The sequence below is a fragment of the Littorina saxatilis genome, linkage group LG8 (assembly GCF_037325665.1).
Source record: "Littorina saxatilis isolate snail1 linkage group LG8, US_GU_Lsax_2.0, whole genome shotgun sequence".
Classification (NCBI taxonomy): domain Eukaryota; kingdom Metazoa; phylum Mollusca; class Gastropoda; order Littorinimorpha; family Littorinidae; genus Littorina; species Littorina saxatilis.
In genome coordinates, this window is record NC_090252.1 from 15,981,079 (window position 1) to 16,005,431 (window position 24,353).

Here is a 24,353-nt window from a genome sequence, read left to right on the forward strand (position 1 = left end):
TCATGAGTAGACCCCCCAAGTACCACTTATTTATAAGCCAACCGGCCTAAGCCCGTCTTTATACATTTATGATCGGGAATGCTAGCTTTGATTTTTTTTTATCTCTTGTTTTTGGGTTCAAATTGCAAATAGGGAAATCATACACCGAACCTTCAGAGATGCCATGCTACTACAGACAAACAAGAAGATGAAGAATACAAATAACAAGAGAGCACGAACAAGAACAAGAACAAGAAGAACACGAACAAGAAGAACATAACAAGAGGAAGAAGCGGGTTGATAAATGACAATGCAGCTATGCAAGCAATTAATAATAAAGTAGATGTGTACTGCCGGGCAGTACATACCCCAAGCGAAGTCGTCCATCTGTGTGTACATGATTCTCTCTCTCTCTCTCTCTCTCTCTCTCTCTCTCTCTCTCTCTCTCTCTCTGTCTTAAAATGTGTCATCGATGACGTGTTTTCATACTTGCTAATGCGGCAGGCTAATCATGACGTCAAATTGAAACTTCTTGAAGTCTCTCAGAAAGGGACATGAAAACCATGTGGGGGTTACCACACCGTATACCGTGGTTGCATTAGAAAAACGCAGCCGCCGGTTTTGGTTGCGCACTTCCGCCGTTTAACTAAGACACGCGACGTAAGTATCTCCACAAAATCACCTGTAACTTCTCACACATGACATATCATCACAGAAACATCGATTGTACTTTGGCCTAAGATGTTGCTGCATCGAACGATCGATCTGTTTCAATGCTTTAATGTGCTTGTGAACGTTGTGCTTCAATTATTTACACCTTTTTATGCGTATTCTGTGCAAGTTTTGACTTTCCACAGTCACTACGGACATTTAAGAGCATGATAATGATCACACACTATTGTGCTGTAATCAATGGCAATTCCTTGACATCGGGGTCAAATATTAAGTTTTAAAGTGGAACAGAAGCGTCATATTTCATGAATCTGTGAGGACACACCACGAATTTTCGGTTGCACACTTCCGCCACAGTCGGTTGCACACTGCCGCCGTTGAAGTTTTGCTTCGGGTGCACACCGCCGCCGCTTTTTTTTTCTACTTCGCTTATAAAATAGAGTTTCTTCACATTGTTTAACGTCTAACTGACCACACAGAGCCGTCTTAAGACATAAAACATAGATAGGCTCAAAATATTTTACAAAGAGAAGGGGAAAGTTTTGCAGTGCGGAAATTTAAAATAATTGCTTTGTTTGGTACACAATACAACAAAACTTGCTTTCTTTCCCGGAAGGTACATGGTATAATCAAATTGCGCCAGCTGTTGGTGAAAAGTCACTGGAGACGATGATTTCATAACCTTTTGGTGTACTTTCTTGAGTAAATAGTAAAGTGTTGTAATTTTAATAATGTAGACTTTGTCTTTATTTGTGATAGGTGATGAAAAGAAACAAGAAGCAATGGGCAGAATTAACAGGTCATACATTTCGATGTGTCTCCGAGCCGTCCACAACTTGACCCTGGTTCTTAGGACCGCCCATGAACCGGATAAATTTTCCGTGGAAAAGGTGGTACCCAGTTCGCCAGAATAGTTTCGTCTCCTCCCTGTATCTCATAGAACTTGTGTTTTCTTCACTGTAAAAGCGCACCACATCCAAGAATAACAGGAAAGAAATGTTGTTTAGCGGAAATGTTCCTTCACATATCAATTCATGCAGTAGAAGCCATGTTGACAAAAGTCCTTGCTCCTTTAATCGTTGGGCAGCATTTGGTAGAATTTCCAGCAGTCGGTTTATTTCAGCATCAAGACCCTCAGGTTTGCTAGCTTCACACTCACTTTGCGACTGATCTACACTCTCACTGTTTGACGGATCCACAAACGTTTTGTTTTTGATTGTGATCTTACCACTGCCATCGTTCACCTCTATCTCCTGGCCAGCTTTATTAATCTCTGCGGGTGTCAACCGGAAATCTTTTGACACGAACTTTCTCTTTCCCGTTGCTTCATCGAGTACCAACTTTCGAAATTTTAATGGATCACCACTATGCTCCGCTTCAATATGACGTACTACTTCCGTTAGTCTTGAAAAAAGGTCCGAACAGTAGTAGCACTTGAACTCCATCACCTGAAAGGAGCACATTCTTTCATTATAAAAACCACAAACAAAAAACAAGCCAGGGACAAAAGATCACACACACACACATACACACAAAAAAACAGCTCCTGGGTAGCCCATTTGGTTTAGCCATGCAGTCATGAAGCTGCATGGATTATATCCCATATTTATTTTTCGATATCAGGTTTGTACCAATCCATGTATCTTAATGAGTGAAATGAAATAGTCTTTTCGTTGTGATCATCTCACTCTACCTTACTATATTATTGTTATCTCAGTAGACTAGTGGTTGAGCGTTGGTTGTATTGTGTTGCGTTGTGTTGAGTAGAATCTGAAATCCTCTCCCCCGATGTAACCGGGGTTTTGGCATCATTGCCATATCACAACAGAATGTTGGTGTCACAGTGAGTAATGACAATAACAAAAAAAAAAAAAAAACACATAAGAGAGAGAGAGAGAGAGAGAGAGAGAGAGAGAGAGAGAGAGAGAGAGAGAGACACAGAGAGAGAGAGAGAGAGAGAGAGTGAGTGAGAGAGAGAGAGAAAGAGAGAGAGAGAGAGAGAGGCTATTTAATTTAATATATTACCAAATTAGTATACACCAGAAGGTTTATGATTTTCCAGACCTGTATGGAACATGCCTAGAGACAGACACAAATAAAGTCCTGTTTCTTTCTTTAAAACAGTGGCGGCGGTGTGCAACCACTTGCGACGGCGGTGTGCAACCGCAACAAAAAAGAGACGGCGGAAGTGTGCAACCGAAAAATCTTGGGGTGTCCTCACAGATTCATAAAATATGACGCTTCTGCTCCACTTTAAAACTTATTATTTGACCGAGATGTCAAGGAATGGCCATTGATTACAGCACAATAGTGTGTGATCATTATCATGCTCTTAAATGTCCGTCGTGACTGTGGAAAGTCAAAACTTGCACAGAATACGCATAAAAAGGTGTAAATAATTGAAGCACAACGTTCACAAGCACATTAAAGCAATGAAACAGATCGATCGTTTGATGCAGCAACATCTTAGGCCAAAGTACAATCGATGTTTCTGTGATGATATGTCATGTGTGAGAAGTTACAGGTGATTTTGTGGAGATACTTACGTCGCGTGTCTTAGTTAAACGGCGGAAGTGCGCAACCAAAACCGGCGGCTGCGTTTTTCTAATGCAACCACGGTATACGGTGTGGTTACTGGTTTGGGCTGAAAAAAAAACCAACTCCACCTAAAATTCAAGCGCCTATGGGGCTGAATTATGCAGCATAAATTGTGAAACATCAGGATATCTCACACTTTCAATTCTGCCATCATGTCAAATCTGACAACAAACCTACTGTGACGTCTGCTTCTCGTTCTAGGGCTGATCAGTGTTTAACAGAGACAAGTGCAAAGAAGTAATAAGAAATTTAATAATTCTGTACTTTCAAAAACATGCACGTGATCATTCTTGCAGACATCAATCCCTTTCTCTTAGAATCTTCAAATGAAAGTTTTATAGATTATGATTTCGCTGGTGTGATTCCACACACACGTAACAACATTGTCTTTCTTCTTCTTGTTGCGTAGACGTTTGATATCGAAGCGCGGAACGTACTTCTTCTTCTCGTTGCAAATGTATTTCGGTTTACACAAATGAAGACATGGTGTGTTAAAGTTCACAAAATATAAAGTAGTCTACTCATCATGATAAACTCGATCTGGGTGACACTTGGGGACGTTGGTGGTTCCTTCCGTGGTTACCGCTGACGTTGCCCTTCCCACAGTGTTCACACGACATCATTTACACAAGCATTGTACACCCCTGTACACTTGCACCTTCTGCAACACACACGTGCAATATCTGTTATTATCAAGTATGATTTCCATCGATATCATTCAATTTGTTTCTCTAAAACAAACACAGAAACAAGAGTTCACAGACTGACACAAACACATGGAAAATGAACAATACCTGTGTTTTCCTGTGAATCAATAATGTTAAAATGTATTAGCGTGTTTTACCTGCGGTTAGTGGACCTTTGGAGATCGCAAAAATGTGGAAATCCGTCCACGGAAGGTGAAACATATGCTAGTGCAATCTACGTGGCTGCGTTGATTGCTGCCATCTTGGAGTCAATGAAACGGTCAGAGCATTGCATCCTAGCAACCTCAACTGAATATATGTACAGTTCATATTCACGAATTAATACCAATGCACGCTGTTTCCTTTTGTTCTCTTCGTTTAAATTTCTTTCCATGAAGATAAACAAATTCTTGCCTTGTACGCTGCACTAGTTTTGGACTAATGGCGCGAGCGTTGACGTCATATGTATACAGTGTCGTCATGACGTAGTCTCGGTCATTTAACCTCGTTTTGTGTACGCAACTAGTGAAGTCTCGATTAATATGAGAGAGGGAGTCGATACACGAATTCCATTCGTCACATAACCCCATGGATCAAGATAATTATCCTATCCCAAGTAGATAATTATTCATCGTACGACGCTCTGCTCATATAATCTGCACCGTGGTTGTCCTTCCCGGGGATAACACGTACGGTGAACTCGTATGGCTGCAGTTGGAGGGCCCATCTCATCAGACGAGGGTTGTTCGGTTGTCGTTGGAGATGTTTTAGTGGGCGATGGTCTGTCTCAATGGTGAAGTGTTTCCCGTACAGATACCGTTCGAACTTTCCCACTCCCCAAACTGTAGCTAGGCATTCTTTTTCTACGGTGGCGTACCTACTTTCTGCTCCGTTGAACTTCTTGCTTTGGTACGCGACAGGTCGTAGCGTCTCTTCGTGCTCTTGCATGAGAACAGCACCCATTCCTTTGTCGGAGGCGTCCGTCCTTAACACGAAAGGTTTGCTGTGGTCTGGCATACACAGCACAGGTTTCTGTGAGATTTTCTCTTTGAGTGTCTCAAAACTCCTTCTCGCTTCGTCGTTCCAGACAAGCTTGTCTGGGTTAAACTTCTTTGTCAGGTCGGTTAACGGAACAGCTATGTTCGCGTATGACTCGATGTAGGATCTGTAGAAGTTGCAGAGTCCTAGGAACGACCGTAGTTCCTTCTTCGTGGTGGGTGGGAGAGCGTCTTGAATCTTCTTGATCTTGTCGCTTTCTGGCCACCTTTTTCCACCTCCCACTTCGTGTCCGAGGTACGGCAACTCTGTGTAGCCTATGTAGCACTTGGAGGGTTTTGCTGCCAAATTGGCTTCTTGTAGCCTCTGTAGTACTGCCCTCAGAGCTGACATGTGCTCTTCCCAGGTTTCAGTTGCTATAAGCACGTCGTCCATGAAGTGGTGGACGTCTTTTCTTCTGATTGGATTGAGTAGCTTCCTCATCATGCGGTTAAACACCCCTGTCGCTGTTTTCAATCCAAATGGCATGTTGGCCCAACGAAATTGGCCCGCTGAAGTTGTGAATGCCGTCTTGTCTCTATCCTCCTCCTCTATTGGGATCGCCCAATATCCTTTCGTCAAGTCAAGCTTTGAAAAGTATTTCGCCTTTCCTAAACTTTGAAACAGATGGTCGACATCGGTGATGGGTTCAGCGTCGAACACTACCACGTTGTTCAGAGCTCTCAGATCAGAACAGAAACGGTACTTTCCGTCCTTCTTCTTTATCAGGACGATGGGAGAGTTGTATGGAGAGTTTGCAGGTTCGATGACATGCAACTTCAGCATTTCTTCAATTTCCTTTTCGACAGTTTCTACCATGGCGTGAGGTATGGGTCTGGGTTTCACAAAGACTGGTTTCTTCTCTGTCACTTCAATGGAACATTTTTCCAGGTTCGTCGTCTTTGGAACATCTGTTAGGAACTCTTCAAATTCTTCACAGATCATCTTCGCCTCTTTGACCTTTGCCTCGTCCAATTTCTCGTCGAAATGGATGTTCTTCACATTTTCGGTTCTTTGAGTTTCTAGGAGGGGTAACATCTTCTGAGTGTCATACTTGAAAATGTCATCGTCCATCGTGTTGTCCTCTTCCATGACAACAGCCACGACCTCTTCTCCTCCGTCTTCTTCATCACTTTCTTCTTCGTTTGAAGCAGGAACACTCGCTTGGGCAGATGAACTGGGATTGGGAGTGGCGGAACTCAATTCCCGTTCTTGGTACTCCTTGATGAGGTTGATGTGGTAGATCCGTGTTCTTCTGCCAACTTGGATCTTGTAGTCGAATTCATTCAACTTTTCCACAACCTTGTAGGGACCTGACCATGTAAGTTCCAGCTTGTTGTTCTTCACAGGGCGTAGAAGTAGAACCCGTTTTCCGACTTCTAGCGTCCTTGGTTTCGTTTTCTTGTTGAAGAAATGGGCTTGCTTGCTGGCCGCTTTCTTCAGGTTCTCACGTGCCACGTTGCACGTTTCTTCTATTCTGTTCCTGAGGTTGACTACATATTCCGCTGTAGTCTTCTGCTCCCCTGAGATTTCTTCTTCGGTCCATGTTTGGCGCAGCACTTGCATGGGTCCTTTGACAGATCTCCCATACAGCAGCTCAAACGGCGAAAATCCCATGCTTTCTTGTGGGGCTTCTCTGTATGCGAACAGGAGGGCGGGGATAAACGTGTCCCATTCCCTCGGTTGATCGATCGCTAACTTTTTCAGCATGCTCTTCAGTGTGGAGTTGAACCTTTCGACCAAACCATTCGCTTGAGGGTGAAACGGTGCAGTCATATGGTGTTTGATGCTGAGAAAGTCGTTCACTTCTTTCATCAGGTGGCTGGTGAACTGTGTGCCTTGGTCCGTTATCACTTCATCTGGGATTCCCAATCTAGTCCACATCTCCCAGAGAGCTTCAGCTACGGTGTCTGCTTGGATGTTTTTCAGGGCTACGGCTTCGGGGTATCGGGTAGCGTAGTCAACAGATACCAAGATGTATTGTTTCTTGCTCTCCGACATAGGTTTGACCGGGCCGATGATATCCACCGCAACTCTCTTGAAAACTGAACTGATGGGTGGCATCCTTCCCAGAGGGACTTTCTTTGTCTGACTTTTCGGCGCAGTTCTTTGGCATGTGTCACAGGACAAGCAATACCTACGAATGTCTCCTGCACACCCTGGCCACCAGAATTCTGCTCTAATTCTGTCAGATGTTTTTCTTTGACCTAAGTGTCCTGCCATGGGGTGATCGTGACCAAATGAAAGAACTTTGTTCCTGAGTTTCTTCGGAACGATTACTAGTGAACGGTCGTTTCCGTGGCGATCTTTCGTTGTTCTATACAGGATTTCTTTCTTGTATGAATACCGTATCCCATTGATCCCTTCTGGAGAGTTGGCAAATTGCCTGATGGTCTTCAACGAAGGGTCACTTGCCTGTTCTCTCTTCAGATCAGCTGGCGAATACAGTCTTTCTTCTTCCTTGACTCCCTGTTTGTGGCTGCAGCTTGGTTTCTGGGCGTCCTCTGTCGCTTGTGCTCTCGTGGTAACAGCAGCTGCTGTCCCAGGGTACCATGCTGGGTCTCGAACAGGATATGTGGGAGTCAATTTCTTCTCTTTACCTAGTCCATACCATTTACCTATGAGGACAGGGTAAATTGGGTCGTCCATCACCGTTACTTCTGTCTCGGAGTCAAAGTAGGGTGAATCGATGTGCACCACGGCGGTGTGGTACATCTTCTTGGAGTCTTTCTCTGCCAGAGTAGTCTCCTTCATTTTCGCTGAATATGCCTCCTTTGGCACAAACTTCTTGCTGACAATGATACCAGTACATCCAGTGTCTCTCAAAGCGTTGACAATTGTTCCATTCAGCTTCACTGGTACCACTTCGGCACATTTCTTTTCCTTGCAATTTCCGCAAAGTTTTTCTAAGAGGATCGGTGTCTCAAGTGTATCTTTCTTCGATGAAACTGCACCTGCTGTGTCTCTCTTGTTTGGACAAAAACGAGAGACATGCCCTTGCAATTTACAAATGAAACAACATCCAGATGCTCGCAGTTTCTCTCTCTCGGCGTCACTCAACTTTGCCTTTAGAGTTTGATTTGCGGGTTTTGTTGATGGAGCAGCTATTCTTGTTTCTTCTTGGGGAGAACGACGTTTTTCAGGCTTGACGTACGTTGATGAAGTTTTGACGTTCGATCTAGATTGTTGATATGTGTTGGCTATCATCCCAATCTCTTTGGCGCTCTTAGGGTCTCTATCCCTAATGTGAACGGCGAGGTCAGGAGGAAGGGTGTCCAACACCTGCTCACGGACCAACAAATCTTTGAGATCTTTTACATCTTGGTCGCATTCTGCTAATTCCACCCACTTGTCTAGATACCGTTCTAGCTTCGTGATGTGCTCTTTATACGTGTCAGTGGCGCTTTTCTTGGTTTGGCGAAACTTCTTTCTATAATCTTCGCTAGTGAGTTGGAAGCCCTCATACAAAGCGTGTTTGAGAGTGTCGTAGTCATTAGCGTCTTCCTCGTTCAGCTTTGAGAAGATGACTCTCGCCTTACCCTTCAGAAAGTACACTACACGTGAAGCTTTTGCTGCATCACTCAGGTTACAGTCTCGAGCATAATGCTCGAACTGATGGAACCAGCTCTCGATGTCATCACGGTCGTCTAGAAAAGGAATCTTGGGCTTGAAACCATCATCTTCGCGAATACGTCCTGGCGAGTTGTTGTTCCTGTTGCCCTCTTGGTTGGCGTTCTGGATTTTCAACTGTTCCAGTTGGAATTGTCGTTCAGCGTCACGTTCTAGCCGTAGTCGTTCAGCATCACGATCTCGTTCTTCGCGATCAAAAGTTTGTTGTTTCTCTTTCTGATCAAGAACAAATGCACGCAACTCGGCTCCTTCTAACCCCAACAACTGTCCTTCGGCCAATAGCTGTCTAGTCAACTCTAGCGGATCTACACTTGTGGACTGAGACATATTTACAGGTGACACGTCCGTGCACGCCTGTGGATCAACCTCTTCTTCGTTACGGTTGCTGTCAACTTGAAGAGAGAGATGAACACTCTCTTCTTCGTCAGCAGGGACTGGTAACGAATCTATCACCTCTTCCCGATCGTTACTGGCAGTAAGGTTTTTTCTTCCCTTCTTATTTGCGGTCACTATGGGGAGAGATTTGTCGGCCGGCTGTTTCCGTGCCAACTGGGCTGCGATGGTGGACTTTCTAAAATTATGAGCTGAGGAACTGTCGTCACTCATAAGTTACCTCGCGTATTATTCCAAAACGTACAAAATGTATGTTGCTCAAACACCGTCGAGCTACTAAATTTCGGATCGAATTACAAAAAGAAACAGTCGGGCGGCGCCTTCGTGCACAAAATGCAAGTCCTAGTTTAGCTCTACTTCTACTGTACTTTGAAATAATTCTTCAACGTATGTTACGTTACGTTTCCACACAACCACCCAAAGAGTTATGTTTCCACGTTCTATCGTGAGTCAGTTTACTTCTATCTACCAACGAGAACTTACACTGTAAACTTTATTTGACTCTTTCTGGCGAAAAGATCAATCTTTCACTCGATCGAACGTTGAATATACAAGATGTATCAAATCAACTGTCAATTCGCATCATTTACTGTGTAGATTAATTTACAGCCACTTCTACAGCAAGTAAATACGACTGATATCCACAAGTCGATTATATAGGGCTTCACAGGGAAATACAGGTATTAAATCCTTACCTCTTAGGTACCTGACTCCCACCAACCTCCCGCGTAATTTAGAACAAACTAAGGGGAATGATGGTTCCGATAGTACGTGCAAGAATACTATCACACTGATGAATTGGAACACCACAAATAAAATTGGGAGCTAACAAATCAAAAGTGGTCTCGCTAAATATTGATTTTTTAACGTGTCGTTTCAGCTGACAACACTTCCAGTTTTTATTTTACCGTGTGGTAGGGCACACGTTGAGTTATAGATCTGTGATAAGTAATATAACTAAAGGTAAATAAATAAAATTATATGATGAGACGATGGCGATGAAGTACGAACATTTACAATACAAATCGACATGCAAGAAACCTACAGCAATTTTGAAACGAGAAAAATTTGGAACGGCTGGATCGAAAGTAAAACGTTGATTCAATATCCCGTGACTCGAGCCCCCATTGTGACGTCTGCTTCTCGTTCTAGGGCTGATCAGTGTTTAACAGAGACAAGTGCAAAGAAGTAATAAGAAATTTAATAATTCTGTACTTTCAAAAACATGCACGTGATCATTCTTGCAGACATCAATCCCTTTCTCTTAGAATCTTCAAATGAAAGTTTTATAGATTATGATTTCGCTGGTGTGATTCCACACACACGTAACAACATTGTCTTTCTTCTTCTTGTTGCGTAGACGTTTGATATCGAAGCGCGGAACGTACTTCTTCTTCTCGTTGCAAATGTATTTCGGTTTACACAAATGAAGACATGGTGTGTTAAAGTTCACAAAATATAAAGTAGTCTACTCATCATGATAAACTCGATCTGGGTGACACTTGGGGACGTTGGTGGTTCCTTCCGTGGTTACCGCTGACGTTGCCCTTCCCACAGTGTTCACACGACATCATTTACACAAGCATTGTACACCCCTGTACACTTGCACCTTCTGCAACACACACGTGCAATATCTGTTATTATCAAGTATGATTTCCATCGATATCATTCAATTTGTTTCTCTAAAACAAACACAGAAACAAGAGTTCACAGACTGACACAAACACATGGAAAATGAACAATACCTGTGTTTTCCTGTGAATCAATAATGTTAAAATGTATTAGCGTGTTTTACCTGCGGTTAGTGGACCTTTGGAGATCGCAAAAATGTGGAAATCCGTCCACGGAAGGTGAAACATATGCTAGTGCAATCTACGTGGCTGCGTTGATTGCTGCCATCTTGGAGTCAATGAAACGGTCAGAGCATTGCATCCTAGCAACCTCAACTGAATATATGTACAGTTCATATTCACGAATTAATACCAATGCACGCTGTTTCCTTTTGTTCTCTTCGTTTAAATTTCTTTCCATGAAGATAAACAAATTCTTGCCTTGTACGCTGCACTAGTTTTGGACTAATGGCGCGAGCGTTGACGTCATATGTATACAGTGTCGTCATGACGTAGTCTCGGTCATTTAACCTCGTTTTGTGTACGCAACTAGTGAAGTCTCGATTAATATGAGAGAGGGAGTCGATACACGAATTCCATTCGTCACACCTACCCACAAAATGTCATAAATATCGGTGTAGAATTGAGACTTAACGGTTTTTAACTGCCAAAAATAAGTTTTTTTGACTGGAATAGTTTGTCTTGAAATTCAGTTTGGGACAACGGACCCACCCACTAAATTTCATAAAGATAGGTGAAAATTTAAATGTAACGGTTTTTAACTGCCAAAATTATGTTTTTCTTCTGGAAAAGTATGGAGTGAAAATCAGTTGGGGACAACGAACCTACCCACAAAATTTCATAAATATCGATGAAGAATTGAGATTTAACGGTTTTTAACTGCCAAAAATAAGGTTTTTTGTCTGGAAAAGTATGTCTTAAAATTCAGTTTGGGACAACGGACCCACCCACTAAATTTCATAAAGATAGGTGAAGAATTGAAATTTAACGTTTTTTAACTGCCAAAATTATGTCTTTCTTCTGGAAAAGTATAGAGTGAAAATCAGTTGGGGACAACGAACCTACCCACAAAATTTCATAAATATCGGTGAAGAATTGAAATTTAACGGTTTTTAACTGCCAAAATTATGTTTTTCTTCTGGAAAAGTATGGAGTGAAAATAAGTTGGGGACAACAAACCTACCTTTAAAATTTCATAAGAATCAGTGAAGAAATAGGATTTAACGATTTTTTAACGGCCTTTAAATCATTGGTGATGTCATCATAACCCAGTCGTTGTAGTTGTCGTCGTAGTTGTTGGTGTTGTTGTTGTCATGTTCGTTGTCGTGATTGTTGTTGTTCTCGTGTTGTTGTTTTTGTTGTTGTTGTTGTTGTTGTTGTTGTTGTTGTTGTTGTCGTCGTCGTCGTCGATGTCATTTGTTGTTGTTGTTGTTATCGTCGTCGTCGTCGTCATCGTCGTCGTTGTCAGAGGTTATTTCTAAAGATTTCATTGATAGTCTTTGTTCTCGTCACCAAGACTTGCTAAGAACAAGCTTGGAACAGCAAGAGTTCCAAGAACAAGATTAGAACAACTCATTACATCATTACCAGTACGTCATTTGTATTTAGAACACACTTTAGAAAAAAACTCTTCAGCTACAAACCAGTCACCCTCACATGTCCGAGGTGTTTGTCTAAACCACTTACTGAAATGTTTTGAGGTTTAATGACCATACACATGTTGAACCGGTGAGTGTCTTCCGCTGCTTAATTCGCAAATAACTATTTTATTAAAGTCCGCTTGAAACGCTCAAAGATGAAATTCCATGTTAAAAAGTGACAAAAGTTTCACATTTTCCCGTTGTAACAGCTTCCGATGATATTATATGAAAATTCTGATCCTCTGAGAGGATTCCCCGAAACAAAATCAGTTTGTACGCCTAATTTTAATAGAATTGTCCAAACAGTGTCGCTAATATTGTGCTAAAAGATGAATTCTAGAACAATGTCCAGACAGACACCACTTGGCAAAAAAATTTTCAGTGCTGGGAGATGAAAAAAAAAACTACCTCGCTACGCGCGGGCTCCGCCCGCGCTCCGCTTGGATCAAAATAGTGTTTGTTTGTGTCAATTGTTAGGTCGATAAACTGCTGGTACAGCAAGGGGTTTTCATTGTGTGCTTGCTATGAGAAAACTGAAGGGCTATTCGTTGTTCGCTGCCTACAATAATGGTGTGTGTGTGACCAAAGTAACATTGTTTCTTTCTAGCTGATATCCTTGAGAAAAAAAAAGTGAATGAGAATAAAACGAACGGAAAAGAACATACAATTACAAATACTATCAAGAAAAAACAATCACCTACCCAGATACAAAGACAAAGACAAACAACAACAATGGTAAATAAACAAAACTGCGTCGAAAAGTATACAATCGAACACAGAAATAATAATACATAAATGTATTTATTTAAATTTTTTCCAACAAATTACATTTTACAAAGGAAAACATATGAATGTGTTTCTAATGCTGTACATCAATATACATTGTTATACATTGTTTATAGGACTGTGTTGAAAGTGTCTGGGTTTTGAAGTGTTCCAGTTTCTGTACTGGTGAGTGTACGAGGTGAATGCTCACATCAAAACATCAAGTCCGCGTTTTCCTGACTAATAAGACAGAAAAAAACAGACAATACTACCCAAGTAAAAGAGAGAGAAAAAAAAGTAATATTTATATGAGTTTCTTTACTGAAGATATATTGCAACAAACACTCACAGGGGCGGATTCATTTGTTTGTAAGGGGGGGGGGGAGGGAGGGGGGAGGGGGGATGCACTTAGAATTCAAAGGTGTTCATCAAAGGCGCGCAGCGCGTCCGGGAGCATGTCTCCCCCCTCTCCCAAAAACAAATGACCGAAGAAGAAAAATAGTGCTATCTAAGCTAGTAACCAAAGTGAAAAAAGAAAATCTCTCTTGTGTTTGAAGGATGAGGGGGGGGTGCACCTTGTACACACACACAAACACACGTACACACACACACACACACACACACACACACACACACATGCACACCCACACACACACACACATACATGCAGACACAAACACACACACACACACACACTCAACTCAACTCAACTCAACTCAACTCAAATTTTATTGGCTTCAATTTTCACATAGAAGAATTTGTCTTGCGCTTGGGATTAAGACATAGGCAGAAAGTAAGAGTATAACATATAAAAACAACATTCATGTCACACACACACACAGAGTTAATAACGCATGTGTCGCATTTTTTCAGGTAAAAAATGATGTCGTTCTGGGGCTTGACGGTTTTGCTTAGCACCTTTACTCTAAGAGCAACGGGAGCACCGACAGATGGTAAGTCATCTGATTGGCCTTAATAGCGTATTTATTTGCAAGAGACAGAATTGTGACATTTAGGATGTTTCGTGCATTTTGACTTTACTTAATTACCAGTAAAAAGGGCCTCTTCGCTGCCATGGAATTCATGTTTTAGGACAGGTAACACGCCGGCCAGGTAAGGTGACTGAGATACCTGTGCCAAAAAAGAGCCAGGCTGGTGTTATAAGCAAGCGTTTCTAACCCAGTAAGTTTAGGGTTCGATTCGAAATCGGGGCACACACAAATGCCAGGTATGATTATGAAAACTACAATATTGTTAATTACCTATTTCATTTCATCAGACTAACTGACTAACTCAGGTAATTGTGATCCGTCGACAGACAGACTAACGCGGACTAGCGCATACAGACAGAGGAGCGACATACGACCGGACAGCCAACCGATAGACACGCTGACAAACAAGGGAAACAGATGAAAAGGAGGAGGTTAAGTCAACTAATACCTACGGAAGTCACTGTTTTCAATTGCTTCGTGCGTCTATACATGTTTCTTGACTAGTACTCTTGATTGTGGTACCGTTGTGTTCCTAAGACCCTGCACTTGCCTTATACAAGGCTCACTGTGTATAACTGGATTAAACACGGTAGTCGCTAATGCCGGAATGAAGTAATTAGTTTTTTTCTTCCGATTAAGGTACATACAGCGACTAATTGGAACCTATAAGTGAGGTTTCTTTTTTTCTTTTCTTTATTTGGTGTTTAACGTCGTTTTCAACCATTCCAGGTTATATCGCGACGGGGAAAGGGGGGATATGGGATCTCTTGTCAATTGTTTCTTGTTCACAAAAGCACTAATCAAAATTTTGCTCCAGGGGCTAGCAACGTAGTACAATATATTACCTTACTGGGAGAATGCAAGTTTCCAGTACAAAGGACTTAACATTTCTTACATACTGCTTGACTAAAATCTTTACAAAAATTATTCTATACAAGAAACACTTAACAAGGGTAAAAGGAGAAACAGAATCCGTTAGTCGCCTCTTACGACATGGTGGGGAGCATCGGGTAAATTCTTCCCCCTAACCCGCGGGGGGTGGGGGTGTATATATATATAAGTGAGGTGAGTATCACCGCAACAGTTGGTCTGCATTCTTATGTACCCGTCTCTGTATGTTAGGTTTTGATTAGCTGCTAGAGAAAGTAGATATCAACAAAATAGTAATTATGGCCGCCATTTGCATTTCATATTTTCCAAAATATCTACTTCCTCTTGCAGATAATTAAAACCAAACACACGTAAACGGGTACATAAGGATGTAGACCAACTGTTGCGGTGATACCCTCCTCACTGCCAGGTTCCAATTAGTCGATGTATGTACCTTAACCGGGAATAACTAATTACTTTATTCATTAGCGATTATCACGTGTTTGATCCAGTTATACATAGTAAGCTTGATATCAAATCAAAGAACAGAGTATTAGGAACACAACGGTACCACAATCAAGACGCACGAAGCAATTGGAAACTGTGACTTGTTTAGGTTTTAGTTAACCTTCCACTGTCACGTTTCGCGTTGCTCTCTACGCACCGAGTGTATTTGTATAGTACACTAGCTTCGCTCTGTGTCATGTGTGTGCTTGGATTACTGAAACTTCGCTGGACTTGGACTTGAACTGATCTTATTTTGGTGAATGTGTTTTGTTCGTAGAAGTTGGTAGCCTGTCTATTAGCTTCTCCATCACTATTTCTTCTATGTTTCCGTTTATTCAAGTTTTGACTAAATGTTTTAACATAGAGGGGGAATCGAGACGAGGGTCGTGGTGTATGTGTGTCTGTGTGTGTGTGTGTGTGTGTGTGTGTGTGTGTGTCTGTGTCTGTGTCTGTGTCTGTGTGTCTGTGCGTGTGTGTGTGTAGAGCGATTCAGACTAAACTACTGGACCGATCTTTATGAAATTTGACATGATAGTTCCTGGGAATGATATCCTCGGATATTTTTCATTTTTTCAATAAATACCTTTGATGACGTCATATCCGGCTTTTTGTAAAAGTTGAGGCGGCACTGTCACACCCTCATTTTTCAATCGAATTGATTGACATTTTGGCAAAGCAATCTTTGACGAAGGCCGGACTTTGGTATTGCATTTCGGCTTGGTGGCTTAAAAACTAATGAATGAGTTTAGTCATTAAAAATCGGAAACTTGTAATTCAAATTATTTTTTTATTAAACGATCCAAAAACAATTTCATCCTATTCTTCGTCATTTTCTGATTCCAAACACATATACATATGTTATATTTGGATTACAAACAAGCTCTGAACATTAAAAATATAAAAATGATGATTAAAATTAATGTTCCGAAATCGATTTAAAAACAATTTCATCTTATTCCTTGACGGTCCCTCATTCCAAAAACATATAGATATGATATGTTTGGATTAAAGGCACAGTAAGCCTCCCGTAAACCCTCACAGAGCTCCCCGAGCGTCTAAAGACAGTACAAGCATACTTCCATTTGAACGCTCACCGAACGGGAACATCCTGGCTGCTTTCTGTCGAGCGTGAGACATTTTCCAAGAATTTATTTTCGTAGACTTGTTCCGTTAACAACAACGGCGCCTCGTTTTTGCGCTAGACCTAACTTTTAAAATCTAAATAATAAATTGACAGCTTGTTACACAAACATTCTTTAATCATACAAGAATTCGTTTTTCATCAAGACAAGATCAGAACAATTCGAAGTTGTGAAAGTTTAAAAAAAGAAAAGCCCGGAAGCAGGGTCACGCAAGGGTCGTAGCAGACGACGGCCGGTTTATCAGTGCAAATCGCCGTTCCTCTCAACAGTCAAAAGCCATCGCTAGAGTTCTTGTGAACCACAGCCGTTGTTTCGTGCATAAAAAAAAACGTGCTATTGTAGATAAGCTCACGTCGAGTCGCATTCAAATGACTAACTATGACGACTGCATTGTGAAAAGGGAAAACTGGATCACACGGGTTCACGATGGCTCAGGGGTAAGATAAACCACGCAAAAATAAATTCTTTGAAAATTGTTCGCTCTTTACGGAGGGCACCTAGGATGTTCTCAATTGGTGAGTGTTTAAATGAAATGGTGTTTGTACTGTGTGTAAAAGCCTGACCGTATCTGTGATGGTTTACGGGAGGCTTACTCTGCCTTTAAAAACAAACTCAGTAAGCTAAAAATAATAGACATACAGAAAAGCGTGTTATCCTGCTCAGCGCGACCTATACCGCACTATTCTCCATGGCTTGTCGATGTCACTGCCTTTGCCACGAGCGGTGGACTGACGAAACTACGAGTATGTGGTCTTGGTGAAAAAAGCAGTGCGTTCAGTTTCATTCTGTGAGTTCGACAGCTTGACTAAATGTTGTTATTTTGCCTTACGCGACTTGTTCATTGGTCCCATGGTGTTGTAGCAGTCCGCTGTTATCTCTGTGTTTGTTTTTAGCATCGCTTGCTTGTTGTGTGTTTTTGTTCTGTTTATTTTCATTCTTCTACCCTGTGAAACTATGTCCAATGTAGAACATGACTGTAGAGCCTGTCTTCATCAGAAACAATGACATTGCTCGCGCAGCTCTCAACCCCGCGACAGTCCTTGAGGTCTGTCTGGCCGCTGAACGTATCTCTGGTCGAGGCTCGATTGTAGGGGCTCAGGACATAAGGGGCCTATGGAGAATTTACCCTGCTAAGCGCGACTCCAGGAACACTTTGCTCATCCAAGGAATCGCCCTGCGTGGTATGACCATCAAAGTGTGTGCAACCAACCCTTATTCCCTTCAGGACAACGCGGGAGAAGAGGCTCCGCCTAGCAAAGTCTGGATTGACGATATCCTGATCTCCATTGCCGACTCTGAGATCGAGGTTTCTCTTGTCAAACTAGGATGCGAACTTCGATCAGCAGTAAAAAATGGAAAGAGCTAGGGACGCTGACCACAAACTTACTCGATTCCTGACGGGACGGCGGTTTGACTTTATCACGACCCCCACCACCCCTCTGGAGAAAAAAAACCCAATGACGGTGGGTGGCTTTTTCACGGCTAAGGTGTATTGCAGGAACAAAACCTGGCTAGAAAAACCGTCATTTGCTCAAAGTGCCTCAGTGAAGGGCACCATGTTTCACAGTACGACAAAGAAATAGTGTGCCGTGAACGCCACAAACCCGGCCACAAGCGCGGCGACAGTGCATGCAGAGCATGTACCAGGGACTGTAAGAGGGGCGCGCAGCACGCAGTGACAGCGTTGTTCAGCAAACACCGACTCGAGCTTTAAATATGCTGCTGTCACTGGTGGAAAAGACCGGGATAATGCTGCGTCGCTCACAAGAAATAACGGTTTTTGGTGTGACGAAAAAAATAACAGGGCCTGAGTACGGTGATAAATACAAGACTTATTTTACAACCATTTGAAAAAATACATACATCCCCCCGTGGCTGCCCGCATAACGAAATCGTTTTTCTCGTGTTTTGAACTTGCCAGTGTTACAGCACAGAGCATAGTCCGTCCCACACTTTGCGGCTTTGTGTACATCACGTGGCCACCCAAACACCCGCACAACGCAACATTTTCACGAGAAAAACACGTTTATTTGTTTGCTTTGTCTGTATTCAGGGCCGGACTACCGGGGGGGTTATGGGGGTTGCGCAACCCCCCCCCTAGCCTAAACATGTACCTTACTTATTTAATTTTTTTATTATTATTGCTTATTTTATGCCGTTTCATGCAAGGAGCGACCATTTTCCTATCTCAGAATATGACCTACCCGTCAGCTTCAGGGGGCTTCGCCCCCTGACCCCCACAACGAGGGGGGGGGGGGGGGGGTGGGTTCTAGGGTTTCCGGACCCCCCCCAGCCAAAAAAAAAAAATATTGAATGAGGTATGCATTTCTTTATTTTACATTGAGTTTCAATTTTTGGGGTATTAATCAGTGACAAAATCTGCTGCCTGAAACTGGTAATGATCATCCTCAGAATGCACCAGATTGCACCATTTTGCATCCTTTTTTTCAAAATTTTCCGGGGGGGCATGCCCCCGGACCCCCCTAGCAAGCTAGGCGCTTCGCGCCGTCGGCTCGGCGCTTCGCGCCTTCACACCTATATCTTCACAATATACTTTTGAAAAAAAACAGTCATAAAATGAACTGATCCGCCCCTACCACCAGGGGGGACATCCCCCTGGGCCACCACTGGCAACCCCCCCCCTCCTCTTCGCCTAGTCCGGCCCTGGTATTACACATTTCTATAATTTACATTTACCACTGACACACCAAATTGTATACATTAGTTTGCAAGTGAATCGTTATCATACAAAATAACGTTATCACCAGATGAGAGTATAGAATAAAGAAAAAGTAAAGCAATGAAAAGAAAAAAATGATAAACTAAGTCTATAAACGATTGTGATTTGAAACTAAGTCATGAACCTTTGAATGAATTATTGCAGAAAAGACGACACAAGATTCGTTTACAGTTAGAAATACATGAACAGATTAGAACAAAAAGTGCCATGATTAGATCACGAATAAAATGGATTGCAGAAGGAGAAAAAAATACGAAGTTCTTTCTTAATTTAGAAAAGAGTAGAGGGAATTCGAAGGTTATGAGTGTTTTGACCACAGAAGACGGAAATGTACTAACGGACCAAAAACGCATTTTGGAAGCTCAGAGAGGGCATTTTTTGAAATGTTATAAGAAAAAAGTTCCGAAAGAAGGTCTTTTTGGAAGAGTTGATACGTTTATTGAGGGAGATGAAGTACCTCAATTAAATGATTTAGAGAGAGATAGTTGTGAAGGACTAATTACAGTAAAAGAAGCGGCTAGAGCCCTGATGACATTAAATAACGGCTCGACACCAGGATTAGATGGATTAACGGTGGAATTTTATAAATGTTTTTGGGTGAAATTGAAAAATGTTATTGTGAATTCGTATAATTATGCATTTATAATAATGCATATATAATATCTGCTGACTTTCAATTGTTCCTTTCACAATTTCTGATGTTTATATATATATATTAAGGGCTGCCACTTGAAATTCTTTGTTTGGCTTTTCTTTTCCTTGGTTTTGTTTTATATATAAAACATCAGAAATTGCGAAAGAAACAATTGAAAGTCAGCAGAGACTTTCTTCTGAGATTTGTTAAAATCTCTTAGCAGAGCAAAAGAGAGAGAAAAAAGTATCCCTTCACAGACAGCCTATTGGGATCATCATACCCTCCTCAAGGGGGACCGATATTTACAATGCAAAGTCCTTTTGTGGGGGACGTAACGCAAGGTAATCAAGTCCTGAGGAGGACCATTGTATTTGTACCTAGACCAGACACGTGTTTCGACACTATTGTGTCTCATCAGTGGTCAGGTGGTACTGATGGCGAGAGCTGTCAACCCATGGTATCCAACTAAAAAGCAAACCACTCTCTGAATGGTGGCTTCTGTTGGCATGGGAGACTACCCTCATCTGACAACCCCAAGGGGATATCTGTGAAGGGAAACACTTTGATTTAAGGCCAAAGTGTGGAATTGATATTTATCAAAAAAAGAATTCATAAATTTATGCTAGTTTTAACCAAGAAATTAGGTTAAAACAAGGGAAATTTGGAAAATATAAACAACAACAAAATAACAACAAACAGTTGAACTCACCGACCTACCAGTTAAACATGGGCACAAACAAACACGAAGATAACAAGCTTATAAACAGGTTTGACATATTAGCTTTATATTTGCAACACATACCAAATTAATCTTCACACTGTGCACGCATTTTGCATCCTTGTAGGAACCCGCCCTGGCTGTGAAACTTCTCCAGCGGTGGTGGGAGGCACGGGATCCATGACGTTTCACTTCAGACGGGGCCTGGACATGTCCTCTGACATATTCCATGCCTATGTTATTCGGACCGGCGACACAGGTATAGTTTGTCGGTTTGTTTATTCATAGCATGTAATGTGATTAATACCATAAATACTGGCATTACAACTGAAGATAAAACGAAGCCACTCAGTCAATGGGGTGTGCTTCTTGTTTATTTTGCTTTTTTGTAATATTCTCAAAATATTGTTAGCGTTCCTTACCCAAATCTGCACATTTAGTTAAAAATGTCGACAAAGAAGTCATGATATTCAAAGTATGATACCACAACTCATACAATAATCTTCAGGAGAGGCAATAGTTTGGGGTTGTTTCCCTTTATACTGCAAAGTATGTACCTGCTACCCATTGCAGCATACTGTCACCTTTAGAGGCAGCCTATACACATCATAAACTTGATCGGAAATGACTATCACAAGGGGGAAGGGGCAGATGGTTGTTGTCAGGTTTATTAACATTAGACAAAAGCCCTAAACATACAGAACGGTTTTCTATATGAAGTAAGCTTGATGTTTCTTTTTGTGCAGCGAATGTGCTACAGTGTGATCAAAGGAACGAAGCAGGCATCACATGTGAAATCATTAACCAAGCTTTCAAGACTTCCAGTATAGTCAACCACAGCCTAAGGCTTCAAGCTCCACACGTCACCCCGGACCTTGCAGGCAATTACACACTGTGGACCACTATCGGCGGAGCGAAAGAGCTTGCTGTCGAATGCAGATTTGTTGTCAGGAACGAACGGGAAGGTGCGTTTATATGTTCATTTTAATGACTTAATTCTTGGGGTTTGATTCAGTCCCACGCAATCGATTAGAAGAGATGCGATTTTTGTTTTATAGGTTTTTTTTCAACACAAACAGAATAGCTGTTATTATCATTTTATTCAGACGAATGCATCACGGCTGAACTTTAACTAAAGAATATATTAACACTAATAAATATGAATAGGTACTTTGAATTATATATATAACACTCTCATCTAGACCACAACACACACCAACGTTGATTTTTTTCCTTTCCGCAGGTTTTCCTGGTGACAAGAGGAACCTCACTATTGCTGGAATTGGACTTGGCGTTGCAATTGGCCTTATTTTGGTGTTTTTTGTTGTCATTTGCCTTGCAAGGAGGCGAAGGAACATTTATTTGAATTAACAAAGAAACGAAAGTTATTGAATTTAATATTTTTTATTAAGAGTATTTTGAAAGAGTTCTGATTATTTGATCACGTGTTTTTTTTTATTAAAACAAAAACAAACACAGAAACATATACATTCCTGTAAAAAAAAGTATGATTACAATTATTTTGTTATGAATTAAGCTTAATTCATTTTCGGTTAATTAGAAGTGTTGTGTCTCATTAATACATATATCTTTTTTGTCGTGTTTATTGCAATTTTTATTTTATTCATGTAACCCTAGGGGTTTTTGAAATAAATATTGACTTGACTTGGTAGATAATTATGTTAACAGGAGTACAAGTTTGAGGACATGATGAAGAATGATTGAAGGGAGTTACAAGCAAAAAAAGAAGAACAAAATTATTATTTGTGAAAATGGTAACTAATGCTGGTTTGAATAACTAAATAATGACTAAGTAGGTGAAACAGTCCTTCGGCCTTGGTCGATACAGATGAAACACAAGATGATATGGTCCCCTCGGACCAACAGAAAAGCTGGTCTGTCAACAAACAATCAAACATCATATAGTATTGTCTGAGACACACAACAGATGCAGCATTTTCTTGATTTGGGGAAAAATAATGGGTGTATTCCTTTCATCCCCCTCTTGGACAGTAATTTGAGAATGAACCACAAACCTAGCACCGTGAGATGCAACAAAGAGAAATGCATTTTAAGAAACAAGGTATCATGCTGAATGTTACGTTCTTAATTCAACCACCGCCTTAGTCACATGTCAAGGACGTTCAACGCCGGAAAGTGTACAATGTATCGATTGGACATTGGATTTCCCTTCTTTGAGCCTTGTGACGTCAGAGGCCGACACAAAATTAATTCATCTTTAGGCGGCCAGCCGAGACTACAAAATAGTTCATGTTTGTGTCCGTTCAATCGAAAGAACTAAAAGGAATTCTAACCAGACTCGATCAATACATCAATGTGATTTGTATTTTTGACCAAAATATGACATTTTACACATATCTCGACAGTCATTGTTCACCTCGACTGCTAGCGCGGTCTCGGAGGAACACTGACTGTCTCGATCTGTGTAAAATGTCATATTTTGGGCATAAATACAAATAACGTATACTCATCAGTGTTGACAAATGTGCATGTCAAAGTCGTATTGTATTGTAGTGCTTACATTTCCTTTCGGCTTCCCTTTGGGTTTTTTTTAAAAATATTTGTACAGCAGATCTGACATGTTGTTTTGGTTACTACTATAACTAGTATGCCTGTGTATAAACACATCGAGGAGTAGGACTATTTTTACAATTTAACTCATCATTCCTGGCAATCAATGCGTGTGTGTGTGTGTGTGTGTGTGTGTGTGTGTGTATGTGTGTGTGTGTGTGTGTGTGTGTGTGTGTTTTGGCGTTTTATGTACAGCTAGACTCGACAGGTTAGATATTTTGAATATCAATGTGGTAAATTGTATTCGCTGCAGGCCAGACAAAGATGTAGTTCAGTACTGATTGGTGTCAATCGGTTTCTTAATGAATTTCATTTATTGCAATGCCTTTCGTTTAATACTTGATAATTATATATAATGTGAAAGACCAGACGGAGACTTAAAAGTTGACTTATCCTTTTACATGGGTTTGACGTGCTGTGGCTTATGTGTATTACTCCCATCCTTCGATTATATTTTCTTTGGTATCGTAAATAAACTGTTTTGTACATTTCACTTGTCTTAACTTATACAACTTCTTTTTGTGTGTCTCTGTTTCTGTTTCTGTCTATCTGCCTGTCTGTTCATGTCTTTGTGACCTTTGCAATCAGCAATGTGTATGTGAGTGCGGTGTATGGCGGAGATAAATACGTGTGTGTGTGTGTGTGTGTGTGTGTGTGTGTGTGTGTGTGTGTGTGTGTGTGTGTGTGTGTGTATGTGTATGTGTGAGGGGTGTGTGTGTGTCTGCGTGTGTGTGACTTGATGGTGCAGGGGACGGGGGGGGGGGGGAGGGGGATCATGTAACAATGGGCTTGTTGTTGAAGTAAATCAATATAATTGTGACTCAAATTGTCATTTTGATTGAAGCATTAAACAAACATGCTAGTGCGCCGATACAACAACAGTTCATTGTAGTTTATCCTTAGTTAAATATAACGTTGCACAGAGAACATTTGTTTTTATTTCTATACAAACAAAGTACATATACAACCTGAAATGTATGCACCAATAATAACCTTTGTTTGCCAAATTAAACTTTGATCAAAATAGAGGATTGATATTAATAGTAATAATTATATAAAAGGATATCTATATGACACAAATCCTAACATAGTTCTAAGCGCCTAGGATCAAAAACATTTTTATTCTCAC

At 41.2% G+C, this 24,353-nt stretch overlaps 2 protein-coding genes and 1 long non-coding RNA gene across 3 annotated transcripts in view; 1 reads left to right on the top strand and 2 right to left on the bottom strand.

The window, feature by feature from the left end:
• The window catches only part of LOC138972890 (uncharacterized), a 24,633-nt gene extending 916 nt beyond the window's left edge, over positions 1-23,717 (top strand). The window contains exons 2-5 of the mRNA XM_070345557.1: positions 13,903-13,982; positions 20,760-20,891; positions 21,379-21,597; positions 21,876-23,717. Of these exons, the coding sequence (XP_070201658.1) occupies positions 13,910-13,982; positions 20,760-20,891; positions 21,379-21,597; positions 21,876-22,003 (552 nt within the window). The 5' untranslated portion in view covers positions 13,903-13,909 and the 3' untranslated portion in view covers positions 22,004-23,717. The remainder of the gene's footprint in view (positions 1-13,902; positions 13,983-20,759; positions 20,892-21,378; positions 21,598-21,875) is intronic.
• LOC138972887 (uncharacterized) lies at positions 3,481-7,990 on the bottom strand. The gene is made up of 2 exons (XM_070345554.1): positions 4,094-7,990; positions 3,481-3,910 (listed from the first exon to the last, which is right to left on the bottom strand). Exon 1 carries the CDS (start codon positions 7,722-7,724, stop codon positions 4,560-4,562), a length of 3,165 nt encoding a protein of 1,054 aa, XP_070201655.1. The 5' UTR covers positions 7,725-7,990; the 3' UTR covers positions 3,481-3,910; positions 4,094-4,559.
• LOC138972888 (uncharacterized) lies at positions 10,176-11,167 on the bottom strand. The gene is made up of 2 exons (XR_011457798.1): positions 10,789-11,167; positions 10,176-10,605 (listed from the first exon to the last, which is right to left on the bottom strand). It is a non-coding gene; the product is annotated as an uncharacterized lncRNA (long non-coding RNA).
• Positions 23,718-24,353: the final 636 nt, after the last annotated feature.

What these genes read in the sequence shown, in the direction of transcription:
- LOC138972887 (XM_070345554.1), bottom strand. Translation starts at nt 7,724, where the DNA reads ATGAAGGAGACTACTCTGGCAGAGAAAGACTCCAAGAAGATGTACCAC.